The sequence below is a fragment of the Haliotis rubra genome, unplaced genomic scaffold, assembly GCF_003918875.1.
Source record: "Haliotis rubra isolate DU_JTF1 unplaced genomic scaffold, ASM391887v1 Scf1315, whole genome shotgun sequence".
Classification (NCBI taxonomy): domain Eukaryota; kingdom Metazoa; phylum Mollusca; class Gastropoda; order Lepetellida; family Haliotidae; genus Haliotis; species Haliotis rubra.
This window is the reverse complement of record NW_025765243.1, coordinates 28,518-49,590: the sequence shown is the minus strand read 5'-3', so window position 1 is coordinate 49,590 and position 21,073 is coordinate 28,518. Positions and strand designations below refer to the sequence as shown.

The 21,073-nt window shown below is 40.1% G+C and overlaps 2 protein-coding genes and 1 long non-coding RNA gene across 4 annotated transcripts in view; 2 read left to right on the top strand and 1 right to left on the bottom strand.

Annotated features, from left to right (window-relative positions):
* The window catches only part of LOC124267486 (nephrin-like), a 32,935-nt gene extending 17,362 nt beyond the window's left edge, over positions 1 to 15,573 (top strand). The window contains exons 1-5 of one of the 2 annotated variants that reach the window (XM_046702405.1): positions 13,427 to 13,597; positions 13,857 to 14,004; positions 14,694 to 14,786; positions 14,917 to 15,028; positions 15,228 to 15,573. In XM_046702405.1, the coding sequence (XP_046558361.1) occupies positions 13,580 to 13,597; positions 13,857 to 14,004; positions 14,694 to 14,786; positions 14,917 to 15,028; positions 15,228 to 15,273 (417 nt within the window). In that variant the 5' untranslated portion in view covers positions 13,427 to 13,579 and the 3' untranslated portion in view covers positions 15,274 to 15,573. The other variant, XM_046702404.1, reaches the window with a different exon arrangement.
* LOC124267492 overlaps positions 3,188 to 21,073 on the bottom strand; it is a 20,305-nt gene continuing 2,419 nt past the window's right edge. Inside the window, exons 2-3 of the long non-coding RNA XR_006896046.1 lie at positions 7,362 to 7,368; positions 3,188 to 3,270 (exon numbers count right to left, since the gene is read on the bottom strand). This is a non-coding gene — a long non-coding RNA (uncharacterized LOC124267492). The remainder of the gene's footprint in view (positions 3,271 to 7,361; positions 7,369 to 21,073) is intronic.
* Positions 17,780 to 21,073, top strand: part of LOC124267487 — an 18,206-nt gene continuing 14,912 nt past the window's right edge. Inside the window, exon 1 of the mRNA XM_046702407.1 lies at positions 17,780 to 17,938. Coding sequence (XP_046558363.1) covers positions 17,860 to 17,938 — 79 coding nt within the window. The 5' untranslated portion in view covers positions 17,780 to 17,859. The remainder of the gene's footprint in view (positions 17,939 to 21,073) is intronic.

Below are 21,073 nucleotides of genomic sequence, written 5' to 3'. Positions count from 1 at the left end.
CCTGCTGTTATATTCTATGTCATTACAGGTACGTCTTTAATATGGGCCATGTCTGTACAGTATACGTACCTGAATTGTATACATATTACCATATTTGTGATAAATATAACGTGTAAAACAGACGCGGCTTGGGACGACGTACTATCCGTCATTCTTAATACCCAAATACCTTTTACAGGTATTGTATTAAGAGCACCCAGTGCCAGTCCAGTGTTGTCTCCAGTGTCTGACACAGCCAGGTTTAGCTGGGAGATTCCACAGGGAGGTCTGGGGACAGGGAATATTTTCTTTGCTGTCAGCCCTGTTGGTGTCGCTGTGTTCACAGTGACAGCTTCTGGGATATTCGTCAGCTTTGGCAACTACGGAGATAGACTGGAATACCAGGGGAACATAACAGCCAGGAATGTCACCTTCACCCTCAGCAATATCCAGACATCAGATGCAGGGACATACACATGTGGGGCTGGAGGGGCTGCTACTGTGATACTGAACTGTGGACAGAAACTGGTTGTCCTGAGTAAGTTGCTAGAGAATTAAGTTGGTTCCTCTTGAGCATAGGTTGGATTATTCCTATGTATAGTTCCATATATATATTCTGACAAATATAATTGTCTCAACTATGTGTTGGGTGCCACTATCATGTCATCATCAAAGCAGCTAAGAGGTAAATATAACCCTTGTGTATTTGATTTAGCTTAAACCTCTCATTCCTAATAAGGGCAACGGAAACTGCATACGTTATCTAACGGTTAATGATGATATCCCCTGATCTTACACATGTACTGTTAATGCTAGAATGTCGAATGCACAGCACATGCATTTGAAACAAACAATCAAAACAAGATATCTTTTCTCAAAACTATGTGGCCAATTATCTATAAAACATCAACGGAATATTATACAGAAGTCATAACAAAGGAAACTCTCACAACTGAATGATATTATTTAGCTTAGAACATTCAACGCTATTAAAATGGGACACACACACCCTTTACCCCTTTTGTGAAATCGATGAGGGTATTTGTGAAAGCCTTGCAAACAAATAGTCATAACGAGACTATGAGACCGAACGAACGGTGATATTGTCTGGCTTGCTAGAATGATGGAAGTCAGTGAACTGAGGCGAATGAGACGACTGGTCATCACGTGACCACTTGAACCTAGAGGTTCAGGGGTGATGTGTAATATATTGATTAAAACATTGACATTGATATATTGACACAAACGTGGTATTTCTTGGTCGTCCTGTGGTTGAACTAACGAGGCTAGAACCAAGCAAATAATGCTAATCGTTGTGTCAAAGAAACTATAAAAATATCAAAGAACTTGTAAACAAACACGTAACGCTTAAAGACAGATCTCCCTCTTACCATGAGCCAGTGTAGTACTTCAATATCGGCTTAATGCTCACATACGTATGTGTGCGTGTTATGAGTCTGGCAGCTGTGTCGTAAACAAATATCTAACTTGTCCAGGTACTGCTGCCGTATTGTAAACTGTTGCAGTAGTTCAAACGTAATGAAAGCAGTTTGCAGATGTTGCTGACGTGATTCTCGACGCTCATTGTTGAGTCAAAGATGACTCCTGGCTTTCCAGCATAGCTTTCTGGCTGGCCATGACCGTGTCTCATGGGACCTCGAACTCGATCAGTTCAGTTCTCTTGAACAGTGAACAGGACTGAGAAAATTGTTGAGAAATGTGGCAAACCTTAATTCTCTACTCTCCAACGTCAAACATACAATGATACACGACTGTTTGCGTAACATGAGATATCGTGGAAACCAAGATAAAGCTTAACCAATAACTACAAGATGTGCTGTTATCAAGAGCATTGAGAAGTATTGATGTTGTTTCAGCTGAATCGCTACAACATGCTGCATCAGTTTGGGGCGATAGTTCTTAAACAAGCATTTGATTCCATCTTCTTGGTCAATACAGATCTATGACTGGGTATCATAGATTTTACCGACGTGAAGCGTTTTGAACGCAGTCACTGAGAATAAAACCGAGATTGAATGAATTAGTATCCCGGAATAAGGTGTGTTTCAAGTAGCGATGTCCTATGAATTGCAGAAAATATCCTTGCAGCAGCGTCGCCAGTGATAGTGATGTGTCCACACAACAGAGACTTTCGCTTGTATGACTGTACATACAAAATTATCGAAATTACATAAGACAGAAAATATGTCGAATGCATGTCAAGCACACGAAGGAAATGTCCATGATTACTAAACTTTACAAATCATCTTGTGTATCTTATCTGTTGGGTGGGTCACCTACCTCAACATTGAAGTAGGGGATTTGAAAAATTGCCAAGAGTTGAAACATACCGTTAATGTCTTATTTAGGGATTAGGTAGATTTGAACTGTGTACCAGTTCTCAAACAGGGCATCAGCTTCATGTGGGTAGCATTATATGTATAGCATCCTGACGTATTGCTGATCTCATTACATCGGTAAAACCCAAGAGCTCCATGTTGGTGTTACCTACATTAGAACATGTCACACAGAGATATAGAATGGGTATAGATGTTGGGTGTAAATTTGGGATTAGGGAGTCTCGGAGAGTCAGCCTCAAGTGAGTGATACCTTGCTTGTCAACCTAATAATACACATGGGGTAGGTGACAGTACTACAGTCAGTGTTGATGTTCAGTGTAAGTTTATAATCTACACTCGTGACAGTGTTACAGGCAGTGTTTATGTTCAGTGTAAGTATATAATCTACAGTCGTGACAGTGTTACAGTCAGTGTTGATGTTCAGTGTAAGTATATAGTCTACGCTGGTGACAGTGTTACAGTCAGTGTTGATGTTCAGTGTAAGTATATAATCTACACTGGTGACAGTGTTACAGTCAGTGTTGATGTTCAGTGTAAGTATATGGTCTACACTGGTGTCAGTGTTACAGTCAGTGTTGATGTTCAGTGTAAGTATATAATCTACACTGGTGACAGTGTAACAGCCAGTGTTGATGTTCAGTGTAAGTATATAGTCTACACTGGTGACAGTGTTACAGTCAGTTTCCTATCCCAGACGGTCCACCTGTGTCTGTTCACGCCTCCACTCAGACTGTGACAGAGGGACAGACACTGACTGCGACCCGCTCTATGGACTCCAAACCTGCAGCAGCTGTGACATGGACAAGGAAAGATGGTGGTAGTTTTACTCCTCAGACTGGATCTACTCTGACCATCAGCAACGTACAGAGATCACAGGCAGGGACATATGTGTGTACAGCTACCAACACCCTCAGTCCTTGTGTGGGGACATCTGCAGTGAGATCTGACTCTGTGGAGGTGACAGCGGATGTACAGTGTAAGTTTCATTGTTAGAATACTGGACATATGTGTGTACAGCAAGCAACACCCTCAGTCCTTGTGTGGGGACATCTGTAGTGAGATCTGACACTGTGGAGGTAACAGTGAATGTACAGTGTAAGTATCATTGTCAGAATACCTGTCAGAATATGTGTGTACAGCTACCAACACCCTCATGCGACAAAGTTCTGTTCAAATGGCCTGGATGACTTCCTGTCTGTTAGTAAGAGTATGTGGGTACTGTCATCACATGTCAGATGTGTTCCATGGGCGAACAGACCACGGAAACGCGTTGAAGCTGGCTGCTGTCAAGGAAGTGTTGTACAATGGGGTTTTCTTTTACATCTGGCGTTTGATATTAGGCACCGCGTGTTGTACTCTTGTACAAAACTCGGCTTGCCACTGTCTGTCTGTTTGCCCAATCGCATTTGTCTCCTATTGCGTCCTGTTTGTGATCCCGAATCATTTTCCGAGAAGCAAAATGCAAGATGCACAAGTACCGGTCTTCATCAGACATTGTTATTCAAAGTCTTTGTGTAACGTTGCATCATTTTAGTTGATGAATGCCACTGAATGTTCCAACCATGTGGCTACCATCACGTTGTTTGGGGGGAGGGTCGTGGCATTCCCGCGCTATTATGAGTGTGAGTCTTTCACATCCGTATAATATATACACTGTTTTGCACGTGTCTTTTCACCATTAGCATGTTCACCGCCAACTCTCGAAGCGGTTCAGTGACAGTTAACGAGTCTGATGCAGTGATATTGAGTTGCCATATTGACATTAATCTAAGGTCAGTCATCAGGTTACTGAATGGATCTGAGGAGTTGACAAGGGCAGATAACTTCCTGACAGCAACATATAGACTGGAGTCAGCAGATTGTAGACAAAGAGGGAACTACTCTTGTACTGCCACCAACAACATCGGGGCACCTGTCATCCAGACGGTCGAGCTGCTGGTCAAATGTACGGATATCCACGAAGGTTCTTATTACATACTTTCCTCCGTCTTCCTCCAACTGTTTTTGCCATGGCACGTAATTAGTTGAAGTAAAGCCATTATATATTAGCAGCAAAAAAACGTCAGCTGAGAATTTTCCTTCGCAGAAACGGATAACTGTAAACTCATTTGATGTTTTGATTACATATTTTTGACAACATCTCCAACTGTACCTGAGCAAAGACATTCCTTCCCAAACCCAGGAAATGGTCTCAAAAACGCAACCTGATATCGGAGATAGTACGGAGTTCTTCATGCAACTCATGCTGCACGTGCTGTTCACAAGGACCAACCGTATAAACTGCTCCCCAAACCTGGTTGAAACATTCACAGTGTACAACGCCAGCAGGATGCCGCGAGTCAAAACAGCTAAGAGGAACCAGGCACTAGGATGAGACTTGAAGCTGGACACACTGTACAAGCCGTTGCCAATCACTTCCAGGTCAACGTTCGGACCATCTATGGGCTGCAGCAACGTTCGCGGGCCACCAACACCACAAATGATCTCCCCCGTACTGGCAGACGAAGAGTGACTTCAAGATGACAAGACCGCCATGTTGTGCGACAGCATGTACAGAATCCCCTTACGCAGGCATCCGAAATAGTCCGCAAGACAGTGGGAACACACGGAAGACTAATCAGTACTAATACAGTACGCCGACGTCAGGAACCTCCATTGCGGTAGACATAACCGCAGACCTATCCACACCCCTCGTCATCGGCGTGAACGCCTACAGTTTGCCCTACAACACCAAAACTGGCGATAAAGTGAGTGAGTGAGTGTGTGAGTTAATATTTAACGTCACATCGGCAATATCTCAGCCATATCGTGACGAAAACAATTTATACAATAAAAAGTGAAAATAGTTTGAAGATTAAAACCTGTTGTCGATGGACAGGAACAATACTAGATAGTCACAGATATAATATAAAACTAGCGAACACAGCTAAAACATTTCAATTAAAGAGACAATACAATATAAAACACGGGCTATAGATTGCCAACAACTGAAGTTACATCACCATACTAGGAACCATGAGGACTTACATTACTTTTGCTACATGCATGGGCCCTAGCCTGATTTATACCATCCCTTCAGCCGCTGGCGATTGTAGGATAATTTAGCCGAAATTTAAAAGAACAAAAATACTACATTTAAAAACTTGGTACGTGAAAAGTATACTTTGAAAGTTTTACACTCTCAGGAGGACAATAGTTTTAGGCTACTTCAAACCCCTTTGGGGATACAGCCACTAACAATGTAAGTTGATAATCTGAACTACCAATTATAAAACTCTATTTACAAAACATATATCAAAATTCATTTAACAAATCTATCTCTTTTTAAAAATCAATGATTAAATGATAATAAACTTTATTAAAAAGACCCTTTACTGTTTTTATGTTGAAATATTTATCCCTTATGATGGGGAATTTAACACAGTCAAGCAGGACATGCTTGACCGTGGTTCTCTCATCACAAGGGATACAAAACGGAGGATCCTCTCTTTTCAGTAGGTATGCATGAGTATATCTTGTGTGACCAATACGACATCGTCGTATGATGACCTCCTCAAATCTGGACTGACAACCCAAGTAAGTGTAACCGAAACAGGGTTTTGTTGCATGTATTTTATTGATAAGTACTTGGGTGTCCCACTTCTTTTGCATCAGATCACGGATGTAGGTTGTAATGCTAGCTTTGTAATCAGAGTATGTGATAAGAAGTGGCGTCAGAGATTTATTGAGTGCTGCCTTGTCTGCAAGATCAGCCTTTGTATTCCCAGAAATGCCATCGTGGCTGGGTAACCAACAAAAGACGATGTCGCAGTGGCCAGTTGCAAGCTCATTATACAATTCAATAATTTCTAATAAAAGTGGATGTATACAAGAACAATTTTTAATAGCCTGAAGACACGAAAGAGAATCGGAAAAGATTATCTATTGTTTATATTTATGGTGTTTATTAATATACTTAATAGCTGTTAATGTGGCGTTAGCTTCTGCTGTGAAAATAGAGCTGTTGTTTGGTAGTCGAGAAGATATTATTCAGGATCCAGTGACAGTGGCACATGCCACAGCGCCACCATCCGTGGACCTATCTGTTAATAAGGATTTGAATGTATTATATTTATTTTTTAATTGATAATATTCTTGTTTATATTGTAATTCATTAGTTTCAGGTTACTGAAACTTTGTCAGAGTTAGGTACCTTCAGGCCTGACCAGTTTCCAAGGAGGAGAAGAAAGAAGACGGGAAGGAAATGTATTTTCCAGCTCAATGCCGGCTGCAGAAATGAATGGTTTAATTCTTAACTCGTTAGAATAAAGTTTTGTTATATACTGCAGGGAAAATTTTATACGGCGTTGTGTAAGAGATGGCTCATCAGCCTCGACGTAGAGACTGTCAACAAGAGAGGTTCTAAAGGACCCAAGACAAAGTCTTAGACCTTGGTGGTGGACACAATCAAGTAATTTTAGGTTGCTTTTGCAGGCTCCACCATATACGATGGAACCATAATCAAGTTTTGATCGCACCTATGATCTACATAAGTGAAGGAGGGTAATTTGATCCCTTCCCCACTTTGAATTAGAAACAACCTTTAACAAATCAAGTTCCTTCAGACATTTAGCTTTAAGTGATTTGATATGTGGCAAGATGGTGAAATGAGAATCGAAAATTAGACCCAAGAATTTGGCTTCCTTTACAACTTTGATGGGAGTGCCATTTAAAAATACTTCTGGGTCCTTATGCGGCTTATATTTTCTACAAAAGTGTAGACAATTAGTTTTTGATTTAAAAAATTTAAATCCATTTTCAAGACACCATTTATTTATTTTATTTAAACGTAACTGCAATTGCCGTTCAATAGCATGCATATTCTTACCACGACAAGAAATATTCAAATCATCCACCAAAAGAGATCCATCTCTGGAATCGTTTAAAACCTCGGATAAAGTGTTGATCTTGATACTAAATACTCAGTTTTTGTAGTTAATATAGTATCACCGTCCTTCAGATGATGAACAGTAGATTTAGAACCTTTGCCCTTTATTTTTTGGATAATGTTCCACACCTTTGACACAGATGTACGTGAATTTATTTTGGAAACATTGTTCCTCCAAGACTGACGCTTATTTTGTTTAAATGCGCGTCGAGCCTTGGCATTAAACACTTTTACTTTGTCTAAATTATGGACGGAAGGATGTTTGCGAAAATATTTTGTTCTGCTTTCTTCCTGCACTTTCTGTCCTGTTTACATTCATTATTAAACCGTAGTTTACGAATGTGTGGAGTTGCAGAGGACTGTGGAATTGTTCTGTCAGCAATGTCATTTAAAATATCTGAAAAAGACTGTACAGGATCTTCACTGTTCCTGAAAAGGTAAAGTCTCATATAATGACCAATCAGCCCTGGCGAATTCCTTCTCGATACAATCTGTTTGATTGGCATTTAGAAGTTGGTGACTAATAAGAAAGTAAGAAAGTTTATGGATAACAACTTCTTTATTATATATGATGCGACGTTTCGGTATGGATTCTTATATCGTTGTCAAGCATGAGTGAAGTACTACAGAACAGACTTATATACATGAACAGGGATTAAGTAATAACAACATGTAGGACTGAATCAGGGGGATTAACAATAAGAACAAGGCACGGTGGCAATAATGTAGTGACAATAGGAAGCCAATGGTGGTGGAGGTAAAAACAAAATATACATGCTGATGAGATTAATTAGCAATGATGGCTGAGGTGCTCTAATCTGTTGATTTTATCAGATCATTGTATGCAGAAGGGATGAGATATCCCTGGTCTCTGTTGATTGAGGGCTTGTGTCTCCGGATTTGAACTGCTTCTGCAAGTTTCCTTTTGGTGAAGTCCTGGTGGTTTTTGGATAATATCTCCACATTCTCCCAAATTATGTTGCGATTGGTGCAGTTACTTTCTTACTTCTCGATAAGGTGGATCATCACCAGGGTTGATTGTTTTAAGATTGGTTGGGAAGTGATCACTCCCACATAGGCCATCATGAATCATCCATTCAAATTCATTATACAAGATGGAGTCATCGAGTGACAAATCCAGGGAAGAATATGTTCCCGTAGCTGGATGTAGATAAGTGGCTGAATCATCATTGAAAATACATAAATTATTATCGGAAATGAATTCCTAAAGAATTTTGCCTTTATTATTAGTGTGGACACTCCCCCCAAAGCGGGTTGTGTCCGTTGAGGTTGTCCATAATGAGACACGACACGGCTTTGGAAGCTGATCATAGAGATGTTGAAGATCCCATTGTCGAATGTCCGAAGAGCAATATGCAGGGTCAGACGAACAGCTACGGTTTGAAGATTGGTATCAAGAGATACAGGCCTATGAATTATACCCTAGCGCACAAGAAAAATGGTAGCACCCCCAGTTTCCATATCTCCCGGAGGAGAAACGGAGTGATGATCGGTATACTGCCGCAGTTATCAGTATTTTTTAGATACGTTTCTTGAAGACATAATGCTGACGGTTTACAATCTTGCATCAATAAGTGGATCTCACTGAGGGTTTTTTTCAATCCTCTGCAATTCCACTGCATTAAAGTCGACAATTGAGTCATGGTGCCTCAATTGGCGATCGTTCTCGTGAATGTGAGGAGGAGCTATTCCTCCTTCTGTCTTGTAAACAGGGTAACGTCCACATCTAGAGGCCCAAAAGAGTTTTGTATAGGAACCTCTGGAGATAAAGGAATGATAGCGATTGGTTTTCTCTTTATTTTTTCCCCTTTCTGTTTGACTGATTGACTGTCAGGCTGTTTGTGAGACATTTCTGATTTTGGCTCAGGTTGTTTCTCGGTTTGACATCCAGATGTAGACTGAATTACTGGGGAAGTCGCTGATACAACTGAACCTGAATTAATGGATTAATGGACCCATGTCAGGTTAGTCTGACAGGCTACAGAGGATTTCGCTACAGAGCGAGTTACTGCAGCAGAGTATGTTTTATTTGATGAAGTTATGTTCTGAGTTATGAATAGCTTTTTTGCGTCAAGATATGATATATTCCTTTCGCATTTCAGTTTCAATATTTTTACTCTTTTTGCCAAACAGGACAGGATTTGGATGTAGCAGCATGTGGTCCAGAACAGTTTGCACATTTAAAATCATTGTCACATTCTGTATTTTCGTAGCAGTCACCACAACGATGACATGCAACAGAGCCACGACAAGAGTTGGACCCATGACCGAACTACTGACACTTAAAGCAACGAAGTGGACTGGGGCCATACACGTCCACTTCAATATTGAAATAACCCTCTTTAATGGATGGTAGTATGGGTGCACGGGCAAACGGCAAGAGCTAGGTGTTGGCTTTCACAATAGTACCCTCTCTCTTGATGGTGAAACGTTTTACAGCAGTTACACCCTAGTTAGCGTTACCCAGCACCCACCACGAGGAGGTGGCTCTTCACGTGTGCCACTGGCGATACAGGCAATGGAGAACTGTTCTCTTCATAGATGAGAGTCGGTACTGTGTATCAACTGCAGATGGCAGAAGAAGAATATGGCCACGACGTGGCCAGCGTTACTCAGACCAATGTGTTATGGAAAGAGACTCATGGGGAGGTGTAAGCATCATGGTATGGCGTGGAATAGGTCTGAACCAGAGAGCAAGTCCTCTGGTGTTCCAGAACCTAGGTCCAGGGAGAGAAGGCGGCATCACAGCGGTGCGCTACACCAACCTAGCTCTCTGACCCCACGTCATACTACATTTCGCACGTCACCAGAACATTTTCCAGCATGATAACACCCGGGCCCGTAATGCCAGAGCTAGAGAGGACTTCCTACAGCAGAACGGTGTCAACATTATGCAGCGACCAGCCCTTAGTCCTGATTTAAACCCAGTAGAACATCTTTTGGATGAAATTCAGAGGAGACTGAATAATGTCATACCAAGTCCGAACATAGCCGATTTATTGCGCCAGGCCTTTCTCAGGGTGTGGTTCAAGGTGCTAATTGCCTTCATCAATCGATTGGTACACTCCATGCATAGACGCTGTGCTTCAGTTATTGCCGCTCGTGGTGGTCACACTAGATACTGAAGTCAAGGGTCTGAATGTACTGCAAACGTTCACGTAATAGCTTGGAATTGTGCTGAGTTATTCATTGGCGTGTCAAGATATTGTACCCAAAAAATATTTTTGATCCGCATATTATGTCCATTTCTGTACTGATTTGATTACAGTGTCTATCTAATTTTGAATTCGTACTGACGTGTTTTTTTTTATGCTGAGTATATAATACTGAAAAGTTTTAGTACATCTGTTAATTGAACATATGTCCTGATCAATCAGATGAGATATTCACAATTGGTAAATCAGTGATATGTATTTGTGAAACAAATGCGTGGGTGTGTTTCTTTGATTCGTGGGGAAATGTTGTGCATCAGGTTCACCGCGACTCGAAGGGACAGTTTCACAGCAACTCAAGTACGCTGCTACACTGGGTGTTGACGTGACTGTGTCTGTGTCAGTCCTGACCTACCCCCTTCCTACATTCACCTGGACTAGATCCATCAGCACCAGCCAGGACCTCACTGGTTCCTCCAGCCCTGTCTCAGACATCTCAGTCACTGCCAGACTACACCTTACTAACCTCCAACAGCAGAACTTCGGGGACTACAGTCTGACAGTGGACAATGGTGTGGGGAGTCCAGTCACATACACAGTCAGCATAGTACCTGCAGGTGAGTGGTTGATTTTTAATAACTCATTTTCTGCTTTTAAGAGGCATTGGTGAATAGTTGTATGGATAGGTTTATGGATGGGAGGATGAATGGATGAGTGGATGGGTTTAGGGGTTGATGGGTTGATGTAGAACATTTTTTATGGATAACAACTTCTTTATTTCGTGAGTGCGACGTTTAGATACAGATTATTGTACCGTTGTCAAGCAGGACTGCTCTCTGAATCTCTGACAGCCACATATAGACTTGAGTCAGTCGATTGTAGACAACGGTACAAGAATCTGTATCGAAACGTCGCACTCACGAAATAAAGAAGTTGTTATCCATAAAAAAATTGTTCTATATTGTACGTCTCTAGTTCGAAAATGCCACTCAAACAAGTTATTGGTTGTTGGATGGTTGATATATATGTAGTCCATGGCGAACGCTTTGACGAACGCTTCATCTGATGTTCCTCATTCATCAAGCTCGCCTTTATATATGTGCACGTATCAATTTCAACCTGTTTCTTTCTACTGGTCTTCTTAGACCTATAAAATTGCTTTTTACCTTATGAGCTAAACTTCATAGCCTATGAGAGCGTGCTTTAGTATTCTATAATTTCCCAAATGCCAACACCATGGTTGAACGTCGATTGATAACAGGCTAGGACGGCGAGGAAGTGAGCACTATTCTTTCAATATTCAGGAAGTCAATAACTTGAAGCATTTAAAGATCGAAGCTTTCATAAAGTGAAGGGCACTTGAGGCAAAGGTATGTTTTACAAATCCAATATGTTGAAAAGGTAAGGTCTAAATCTTGCATTCACTATTTTAAACACCTAAACCATATATTGACTGAAAAATCAGATCTGATGGTAAACTTAAAACAATATCAAAATCAGCAATTATTGAACACCATAAATTCCAATTCCGATTGTTGGGAGGATTACATTTATACATACATTATAACTGCTTGAGAACCTTTCTCTCGAACACGAATTTTTGTGATTGTTTATGACAATATTGATCCTTCACACAACTGACCAATAAAAGTTGAGTTTGCAAAATAATTGAATCCTTGAAAAATAATCGAGCTTGCAAACTAGTAACATAATAACAAATATACGATGTTATATCTATGAAAACACTTGTACCATCAATAATTTAGAATCTTGAATGACACATCAGCGTAATACTGTAAGATGTGACATCACAGATCTTAAGGACAGAGACATAGCTTTAAAAAAAACAGACATTGAGTTTTGTCTGTGACAACGAAATATCTATATGACAGTAAGAAATTCTGTCAACGCTAAATAATGACGTTGCTTTTAAGTATCGAACTGAGAAAGTGACTCGGTAAGAAGAACGTGTGGTGAAATAGACAAATGAAATTGGTAATCTACTGTCATAACATATAAAAAGCTCGCGCCTGTGAAATATCAACAAAACATTAGAAAAATAGCTGACACCAAAGCCTTCATCGAGTATTCACCGGACAACCAGCTTCCAAGCTGCGCATGTACTATGAGCGCAGCCCAGCTGTTGAAACCACTTTTCCCCTAAGCGCTGGGGGAAAATTAGTGAATCGTTTGAACTCCGATTTCGCGCGGGTTTTTTCATCGCGTTAATTTTCAACTTTATAAGTTGAATTTGCATTTTTGATGATTTGTTTCGGTACGTCCATACCGAAAGGTATCAGAATCTGCAAAGTTGTGTTTTACGTTGCATGTGACCTTTAACTGTTACTGTCTAGATCAGGACTGGGGTAGCCTAATGATTAAAACGTTCGCTCGTCGCGCCGAACGTCTGGGCTGGATTCCCTACATGAATGCAATATGGGAAGTTCATTTTAGGTTTCTCCTGCTATGATATTGCTGAAATATTGCTAAAAGCGTAAAACCATACTCACTCACTGCGAGTTGTTTTAGTCACGACGAGGCTGAATTACAGTCGACATAGAGACAAATGCATAAACCCTGTCATGAAAACATCCCCAGTTCACAACTATTTTTGTTTGATGATTGATCATTACTTCCATTTTTATGGCACTTGAACATTCCAACATAACAACGTTCGTATTAATTTGTTGCAAGGACCACCACAGATACCGTCACAGTTTCGAGATCTGGATAATGCAACAACGTCGTCGGTATGGCTGTCGTGGCTGCCTGGGTTCAATGGTGGACGCCCTCAGACGTTTCTGATTGAGTATCTTCAATCTGGTACAAGAAAGTGGACTGTGCACAATTCGAATGATGATAAAGGCGAGAGGATGGTGGTGGACGTAACAGGCCTTATATCTGGAGAGATTTACACATTCCGACTACTTGCTAAAAATGACTATGGGGATATGTCTTTGTAGCATCTGAAACTGCTGGGGGTATGTGTCACTCAAGGAGAACCATACATTGTTTCAAGTGTCAGTTAAATCATATTGCTAACTCATCATCCCCACTACCAAACATTTCTTTAATGAATTTATTTTAACTTTTTAATAGCACTATTGGGATGTCTTATTTCTATTAAATCTGCAGCGGCAATGGATTTTAATGAACAGGTAACTGCTCTTGTGTCTGCGTAAGTACTACCACAGTATCGCACATCATGTTGTGTGAAAGAATACTGCATTCTGAGTGTAAACTTGTGTATCTGGGTTAGCAATATCAGTCTGAATAGAACTAGAAGTCAGCGTTCCACGTTTTATACATATTTTCTGTGTGATTGGACACAAGTCTACTGATCACTGTCACCCTTTCACCTGATACGGTGACATGCGATAAGTAATCGTCTGTTATGATTTTTCTGTTAAACTGTAGATCCACAAACAAAAACTCGAAACTCCATCTACTAGTACTGGAGTAACAGCAGGAGCGGTGGTAGGCGGGATACTCATCACCTTGCTCATTGTGGGAATTGTACTCACGGTACTCTACAGAAACGGATACAGGTGCAGAAATATTAAAGGTATGTGGTTACATTTCCGTTGTATAAGGATGCAAGCTATTCAAGGTCAACCGATATAGTCTCCAATTGTTGTTCCATACTTTTTTGAGGATATGCTTGAAAGAAATATCATATCATTAGGATTTCTATTTTACGATACATTTGCAATTGGTATTCACAAAACAGGATTTAGTTTCACTAACCAAAATACATGTTAAATGTTGCGATTATTACGTACCTATATTCATTTTGTGGCATACTTTTGCATTTATCTATCTTTGGGGATTTCATTTTCGATCAATGCGACTTGTTTCCATGAAGGGTGTGTGTTATAAACTAAATACCATCCCATCTGGCTATTTTTTGTTTTCCAGGAAGTGGATCGGCAATGTTGAATACTTGCATAGCAATGTAACGAAATTATGAAATATGGTAAAGAGATAACAAATACACATACTCCCTGATAAATCGTCTTAGGAACTTACAACTATAATGTTCTGCCAGAGTCGATCTTTGTAATATTGTTGCAGCAGGCATTGTTTTTGTGTGTTTAACAGGATAACCCCTAACCTGTGGAAATGGACAACAGAGGATATTCATCATTAGGTATGTACTGGTGTCGGGTTGTTCATTGTGTTGATATTATCATTATCCCTGGGTCTGTTTCAGTAGCAAAATAATTACTATCTTGTCATATGTATTTGCTTCAGATCAAATTAACGGTCCAGCTCAGTATTCCAATTTGGAGGAGGAATCAGAAAAGCGACACTACTCTCAGTTGAAGATTTATCAGAATACAAAAGTTAGGTGCAGATGTTGGTCTTTTCTGTACTAAGTTGAATTCATGGGAAAGGTTAGATTATTGAACTGCTGGTAAGAAGGGCGTTACAATTTGAGTTTATTGATGAAATATGTAATGGATCTCATCTTCAGAGAATGCTGCAGGAGATACAAGTACCTATGAAGGCGTGACCGAGACTCCTCCTGTGACCTATGAGTCCATCAGTTCCCCGCCATACCAGAACACTGGGGCACATTCTCAAGGTAACCAACACAAGGAACAATCTTGCTGACTGGAATCTTGTGTCATCGTCATGGATCAACAGTGTTCATGAATAGTCATCTGCGTAATCATAAACATATGCTCAGCCTCCTGTTAAAATGTAACGTGCTTTATGATATCTATGATATTGAGTTCATATCACATATGTGTGTGATTACCTTTAGTTCTGTACTTTTCAGGTCCCGAGCACGGACACAACTAACGAAGCACCAGCATATACATCATGATATTAGAGCCAGGTGCTGATCACGAAACACGTTCAACGTACTGCATTCCTTTGCTTTGCAGCAACACATCTTCTTTGGTTTTCTCAACTTTTCATTATTTTGTGTTTGCAAGATCAGTATCATTGATACATGCACATTTACTTTGAGAAAAAACAAAACAACAATCAAGTGAACGTCAAATCATTTGTATAATACTCTATTTGTATTTGTTTATTTTGTATCATGCCTTTTAGATCTCTTCTTTGTAGAATATTTAACGTTAAATGTATCACATTGTAAATAAAAATATTTTCACACATCCGTTTGGTGATTATGTGGAAACATGGTTCCATAAATAGAACTACCACAATAGAAATCCGATCTGTCAATAATGCCACAACCGCTAAGGACGGGACTCCGTCGTGATTTGGAGAGGGATCAGTAGAGGTCACAGAAGCGATCTCCTGTTCTACATGATGACAGGTGAGCCCCATAGTGACGACATTCTCTGTGTGCACTGATGCAATATAATCAGACTTCAACTATTGGGAAATATCGAACAGCCTCATTCTGTTGTCATGAGACCTTAGTCTTATTGAACGCAGATGAAATGTGCTGCAGATCACCCACTCATTATGGTCCCATTGAAGTGTGGAACAATCATCTTTCAGACACCAATTGGGAGCAAAAGGCGACGATGCGGGTATCATGTGTCGTGTCACCTTTTTTCAGACAACGAGTTTGTTTCCGTCACTGTTACGTGTGTCCTTTGCTATTTAAACGGATGAACACATGCACTTTGCAGTATAACCCTTTATAAGTAGCTATACATAGCTGTCAGGATCAGACTATATGAAGGTTACTAGATTTATCAGTTGTCCAACTGCTACAAAGCAATACTGACAGACATCAGCTGGAATCACCTCTTGCATAACCAGCTTCAGAGTTGTACAGCATCTCCGACCTATCATCTAGCGTCATGGACACGCGTTTTGTCGCTCATGTAGTATTTCTGCACACAGGTGAGTCTGTGGCCTGTGTGTGCGTATTGCACGATAAGGTCGGTGACAGGGATCCACAATATTTGCGCCTTGTATAGGTCTTTACTGCAACAAAGACATAGAAGAAAGAGTACTGAAGAAACTTATGAGCAAAGTAATACCAAATCTATTAAGGCTGATATAACTACTGATTTGCCATCAGGCTTCCATATTTCCACTGTTGTGATATTGTGACAGGGTGATATCTTGGAATAACACAACTAATCAACAAGATGAAATGTCCAGATGACAAGATGGTGCACAATTGTCACGACCAAATCTATACCGCGGTTGGAAGAAAGAAATATTTATGCTTCTCTTCCATCCGAAAAATGATCATGTGCACTAATCATTCATTGTAATGACACGTGATAAGATTTTGTAAGGATATTAAACACGGGCTATGGACAACCAGCAACGAAAGCTGGGCCACTTTACAGGGGGTCATGGGGGACGTCAGCTTCCGGCGTGAATCCTGAATGAAGGAGACCCCTTATTCATATGCAAACAGTTGAGAAGACCAATTCAATGTGCTCTGCAACTTGAAATTGTTCTCTGATCTATGCCTTAATATTTAGCTAAGTCCCTTAACGGGGTGAACAATGTCTCTGGCATTGTTCCTGTGTCCAAATATATCGTCGGTTATTCCGTGTTAGTGTTTGTTAACACCTGTCACGTGCTCAAACGTATATAATATTTAGTTGAAGTGCGAACTGTTGCCATGAATTCCCAAATGTGAATCTTGGTGACACAAATCAAGGACTCCACACAGATAACACTCATTTCATGTCGTAATTCGTTAACCCAGAAATCGGTGCCAGTGTAGAATAGTAAGTAAGAGATTCGCTCCTGTTCTGGGATGCAATTTCGCACCTGTTCTGGGATGCAATGTTTAATAGCGGTTTCCAACCACTTTTTTAAAAACAGCTTAAAATTAAATTGCTTGTATGCAATATATCTTTGTTTGTTCTTTTAACGTATACTGTAAGCTTATGCGTATAGTCCGTTAGCATCTGAATCATTTAAGCAATCTAGTATTGCCTCGCTATTTCGTAAATAATATCAGGGTACCTGCAACAACTTTTTAAAATTTACCAGCGGTACTACCTGACAGGTCTGCGGGTCGTCTGTGACACTTAACAAAGCCAATCAGATCGCACACATAAGAGAAATCATAAGATCCCCTTAGGTCATTGAAGATGTTGTCATTTCGATCTTTTACGAGAGCATCAAGGTTGTACAACACTAAATCAGAATCACATGCTTCCTGAGCGAGTAGCGTGCGTAAACATGTGTGTTTGTATTGTAGTTTAAAGGCCAGACTGTACCCTTGTGAACATGGAAAGACTGTATACAGCTGGATGAATTTTAAACCAAAATATAACGTTACTTTAGAGGTTTATGGGATAACATTTAGTGCAGTGTAACCTCAACACATAACAGTGTTCTTATAACAATTTGAATTATGTCCCTTTATTATGGCGTGATCTTTCTGATAAGCCACATCGACCCTGGAAGGTTGTGTGAGTTGTTTAGATACGTATAAAGAGTCCATTTCCTGTATATAATGGATAAGAGATGTGCATTCTTGAGTGCAGTGACTGTCATGCTGGCCGCTGTATGTTTAAAAGGCTCCGTTTGTCAAGGTAAGTCCGTAAACAGTTTGATATGCCCTGCTAACACTGACTAACCTTAAGCCTAGTTTGTCTGTTGGCCGGTCCACGTGTAATATCATGAATGGGGGTAGTTTGGCAAAAGTACTTATAGTCGAGATGCTGAAATCGTGGCAAATGTGCATTTAACGGCTTACTGTAGCGCTGGTAATAACTGGCTCCGACTGATGACTTGATCTCACTTCACAGATCTCTTTCATGTCCAGGGTTAGTTGTGTTTAGGTTTGAGAAAGTAACATTCAACCCTGTCCTTGGCCCGTGGATCCCCTTTCCGATCAAATACCCGTTTACGATCCCCACGGTCATGCACCAGTACTTGCCAGCCAAACACACCTGAAGGATCCTAATGATTAGGCACCTGTTCCTGATAAACATCCTGTGAATATCCCTACGGTTATTGGCACATCCTAACGACACGTAGGGCTCGTTGTCAGGTAGGATATATGTCTAATAATGAATGCATTCCGAGCAATCTGTTTAAACTCAGTACATTGTTCCAACGTTTAGAGCTTCCTTGATAACGTGTTGATTACGCATGCGCCGAAAGGAAACCATACAGCTGCTGATGACTTTGGAAATGAGCACTAATCGTGACAGCGGTTTTTGTCCCATGGTGGGATGTTCGTTACGTAGTCAAGCTCATCTTGAAGCTGACAAAATCAGTGATCCAGATTAAAAATCCGGATGTCTCTATGGTATTTGGTTATGTTGCATGGAAGTAAGGGGGTGAGTTTAATCTTACTTTTAGATTTGACAAAAATGACATTCCTCTTCTGTCCCAGCTATGCAGTTGAATAAAACTATATAAATACCGGAACATCATGAACACAGAATCATTTCATTACTTTAGATTCCGAAGGGACTTTTCACTTTTTTGATAGCACAGGCGCACTCTGAAAATTAGGTTAGTATATATAGCTATATAAGCCGAGTATATGGATCGAAACTTTTTGTTTATTGTTTATCAGAACGATTCTGGGCTACTTCTTGCCCCTTCTTCAGGTGATTTAAGACAGATGTAGAAAACAAGCTATATATACCAGATTTACAGGAAGCCAGATATGTACATGTATATACAATCAATCACAAAGGGCCGATCAAAAGCAGTTATAAAAACAATGGTAACTGGGATAAGGTAAAGCCAGTTGACACAAACAATGAGAATATAGAGATGTGGATACATCAGAGTGATATACAGCTAATTAAGTGACAATTAGATTTACAGGAAGCCAGAGATGTACATGTATATACAATCATATTAATGAGGCCAGATGAAAAGAAGTTATAAATACAATGATAATGAGATAAGATAAAGCCAGTTGACACAAAGAATGAGTATAAGGAGATGTGAACACAGCAGTGTGATATACAGCTAATTAAGTGACAATAGCGATGGGTGTGGATCGACTTTAGAGATGTTCGCGGCACTAGGGAGGTATACGCCTTGATCTTTATTAATCTCTGGGGTTAATCTCCATCGCCAATCAGGATCAACATACTCGTCTTGTATATTCACCAACTTCTAAATGCCTCTCATGAATCTTATATATAACTATATGTTTAGACCACGTAATTTCGTTTTGTACAGAAATGTTTAAAGTCTATTATCGACTTATTAGTATCTTATCTTATCTTATTTATTATCGACTTATTAGTATCTTATCTTATCTTATTTATTATCGACTTATGAGTCTCTTAACCTATTTATTACCGTCTTAATAGTCTCTTATCTTATCTTATTAATTATCGACTTATGAGTCTCTTATCTTATTTATGACCATCTTAATAGTCTCTTATCTTACTTCATATCCAGGGCAGTGTTGTATACAACAGGGATGGATCCCAACACCACCCTGTGAATCACTTGCTTGATAACGGTGCTAGAATCGACAAAGAAACGTCGCTCTTCATTGTAAATAAAGAAGTAGTTAGTATATTTATCTTACCCATTCTAACACACCCTGGATACACCCATTTGTTGGCGTAAAGTGCCTTGGCAGATCAATATACGTACGTATTACTGTCCCTGTACGTGGATATTAACGGATTCATTCGTCGAATTAGGCAACTGCCTGAAATTGTGCTATGTTACTTCATATAATAGTACGGCTGTGATAATTTATTATAGTTGTAGTTTATTTTTTCCATGTGTTGTAGCATTGAACAGAACCATTCTACTTCATTTATTTTGTCGTTTAAAAGTTCTCCGATGCGAGACAGATCACAAGCCGTTTGAAATGCCTACATATGTTATACATTTTACACACGGGCCTGAAATACGTCCACCTTTTTAACGGGTTCTCTTTTTAAGAAGTTCCAAGTTGCTTAAAACATCACTTTATACATGTTAGCCTATGATTAGGACTTATATGGAATAAATGTCCACTGACTTCCTTTTTTACACATGACGTGATTGAAAGGCAGTGTTCTGGTGAAATCCTTAGTTTGTTTTCCAAGTGTAAATAGTGGTAACGAAATCGGTCGAGATTTCTTGAACACCATCGGGTAATGCATGACGGAAACCATGCACAGATGTACATGTACATCTTACTCTACAACGTGGTATGATATTTGGTGAATGTTGTTTATTGTAATAGTTCATGTGTTGCATTGGCTGCCAGTAGGAGATCGGACGAACTAGTGATGTGTTACATTAAATATGATCACTTCTACCTGTCGTCGGCTCGATGGGGCTGGCCTACTGGCTCAGCAGGCCCAAGCACGAATTCCACATGGATACAATACGTGAAGCCCATTTTGGCTTCCTCCACCGTGATATTGCTGGAATATTGCTAGAAGTGGAGTAAAGGCTCACTCACCCAGTCAATCCTGAATCCAGGTTAGAAATGGTCGTCAGCAAGCCTTTGCTTGCCGTAAGAGGCGACGGGATCTTGCTGACACAAGACACCATGTGGCAGCTGTTGCAGAAGAACTAGGACAACTGGAATGTGGTCATCCATAGATATACAAAAAATGTATATTTATGACAACGTATCCAGCCTCATACGACAATATCTTGATCTTCCATCACAACTCAAAGCCCGGCAGCGCTTCAAAATAAATTAAGTAACAGAGGCAGGCCAAAGAGATTGAGTAACCAAAACAAAA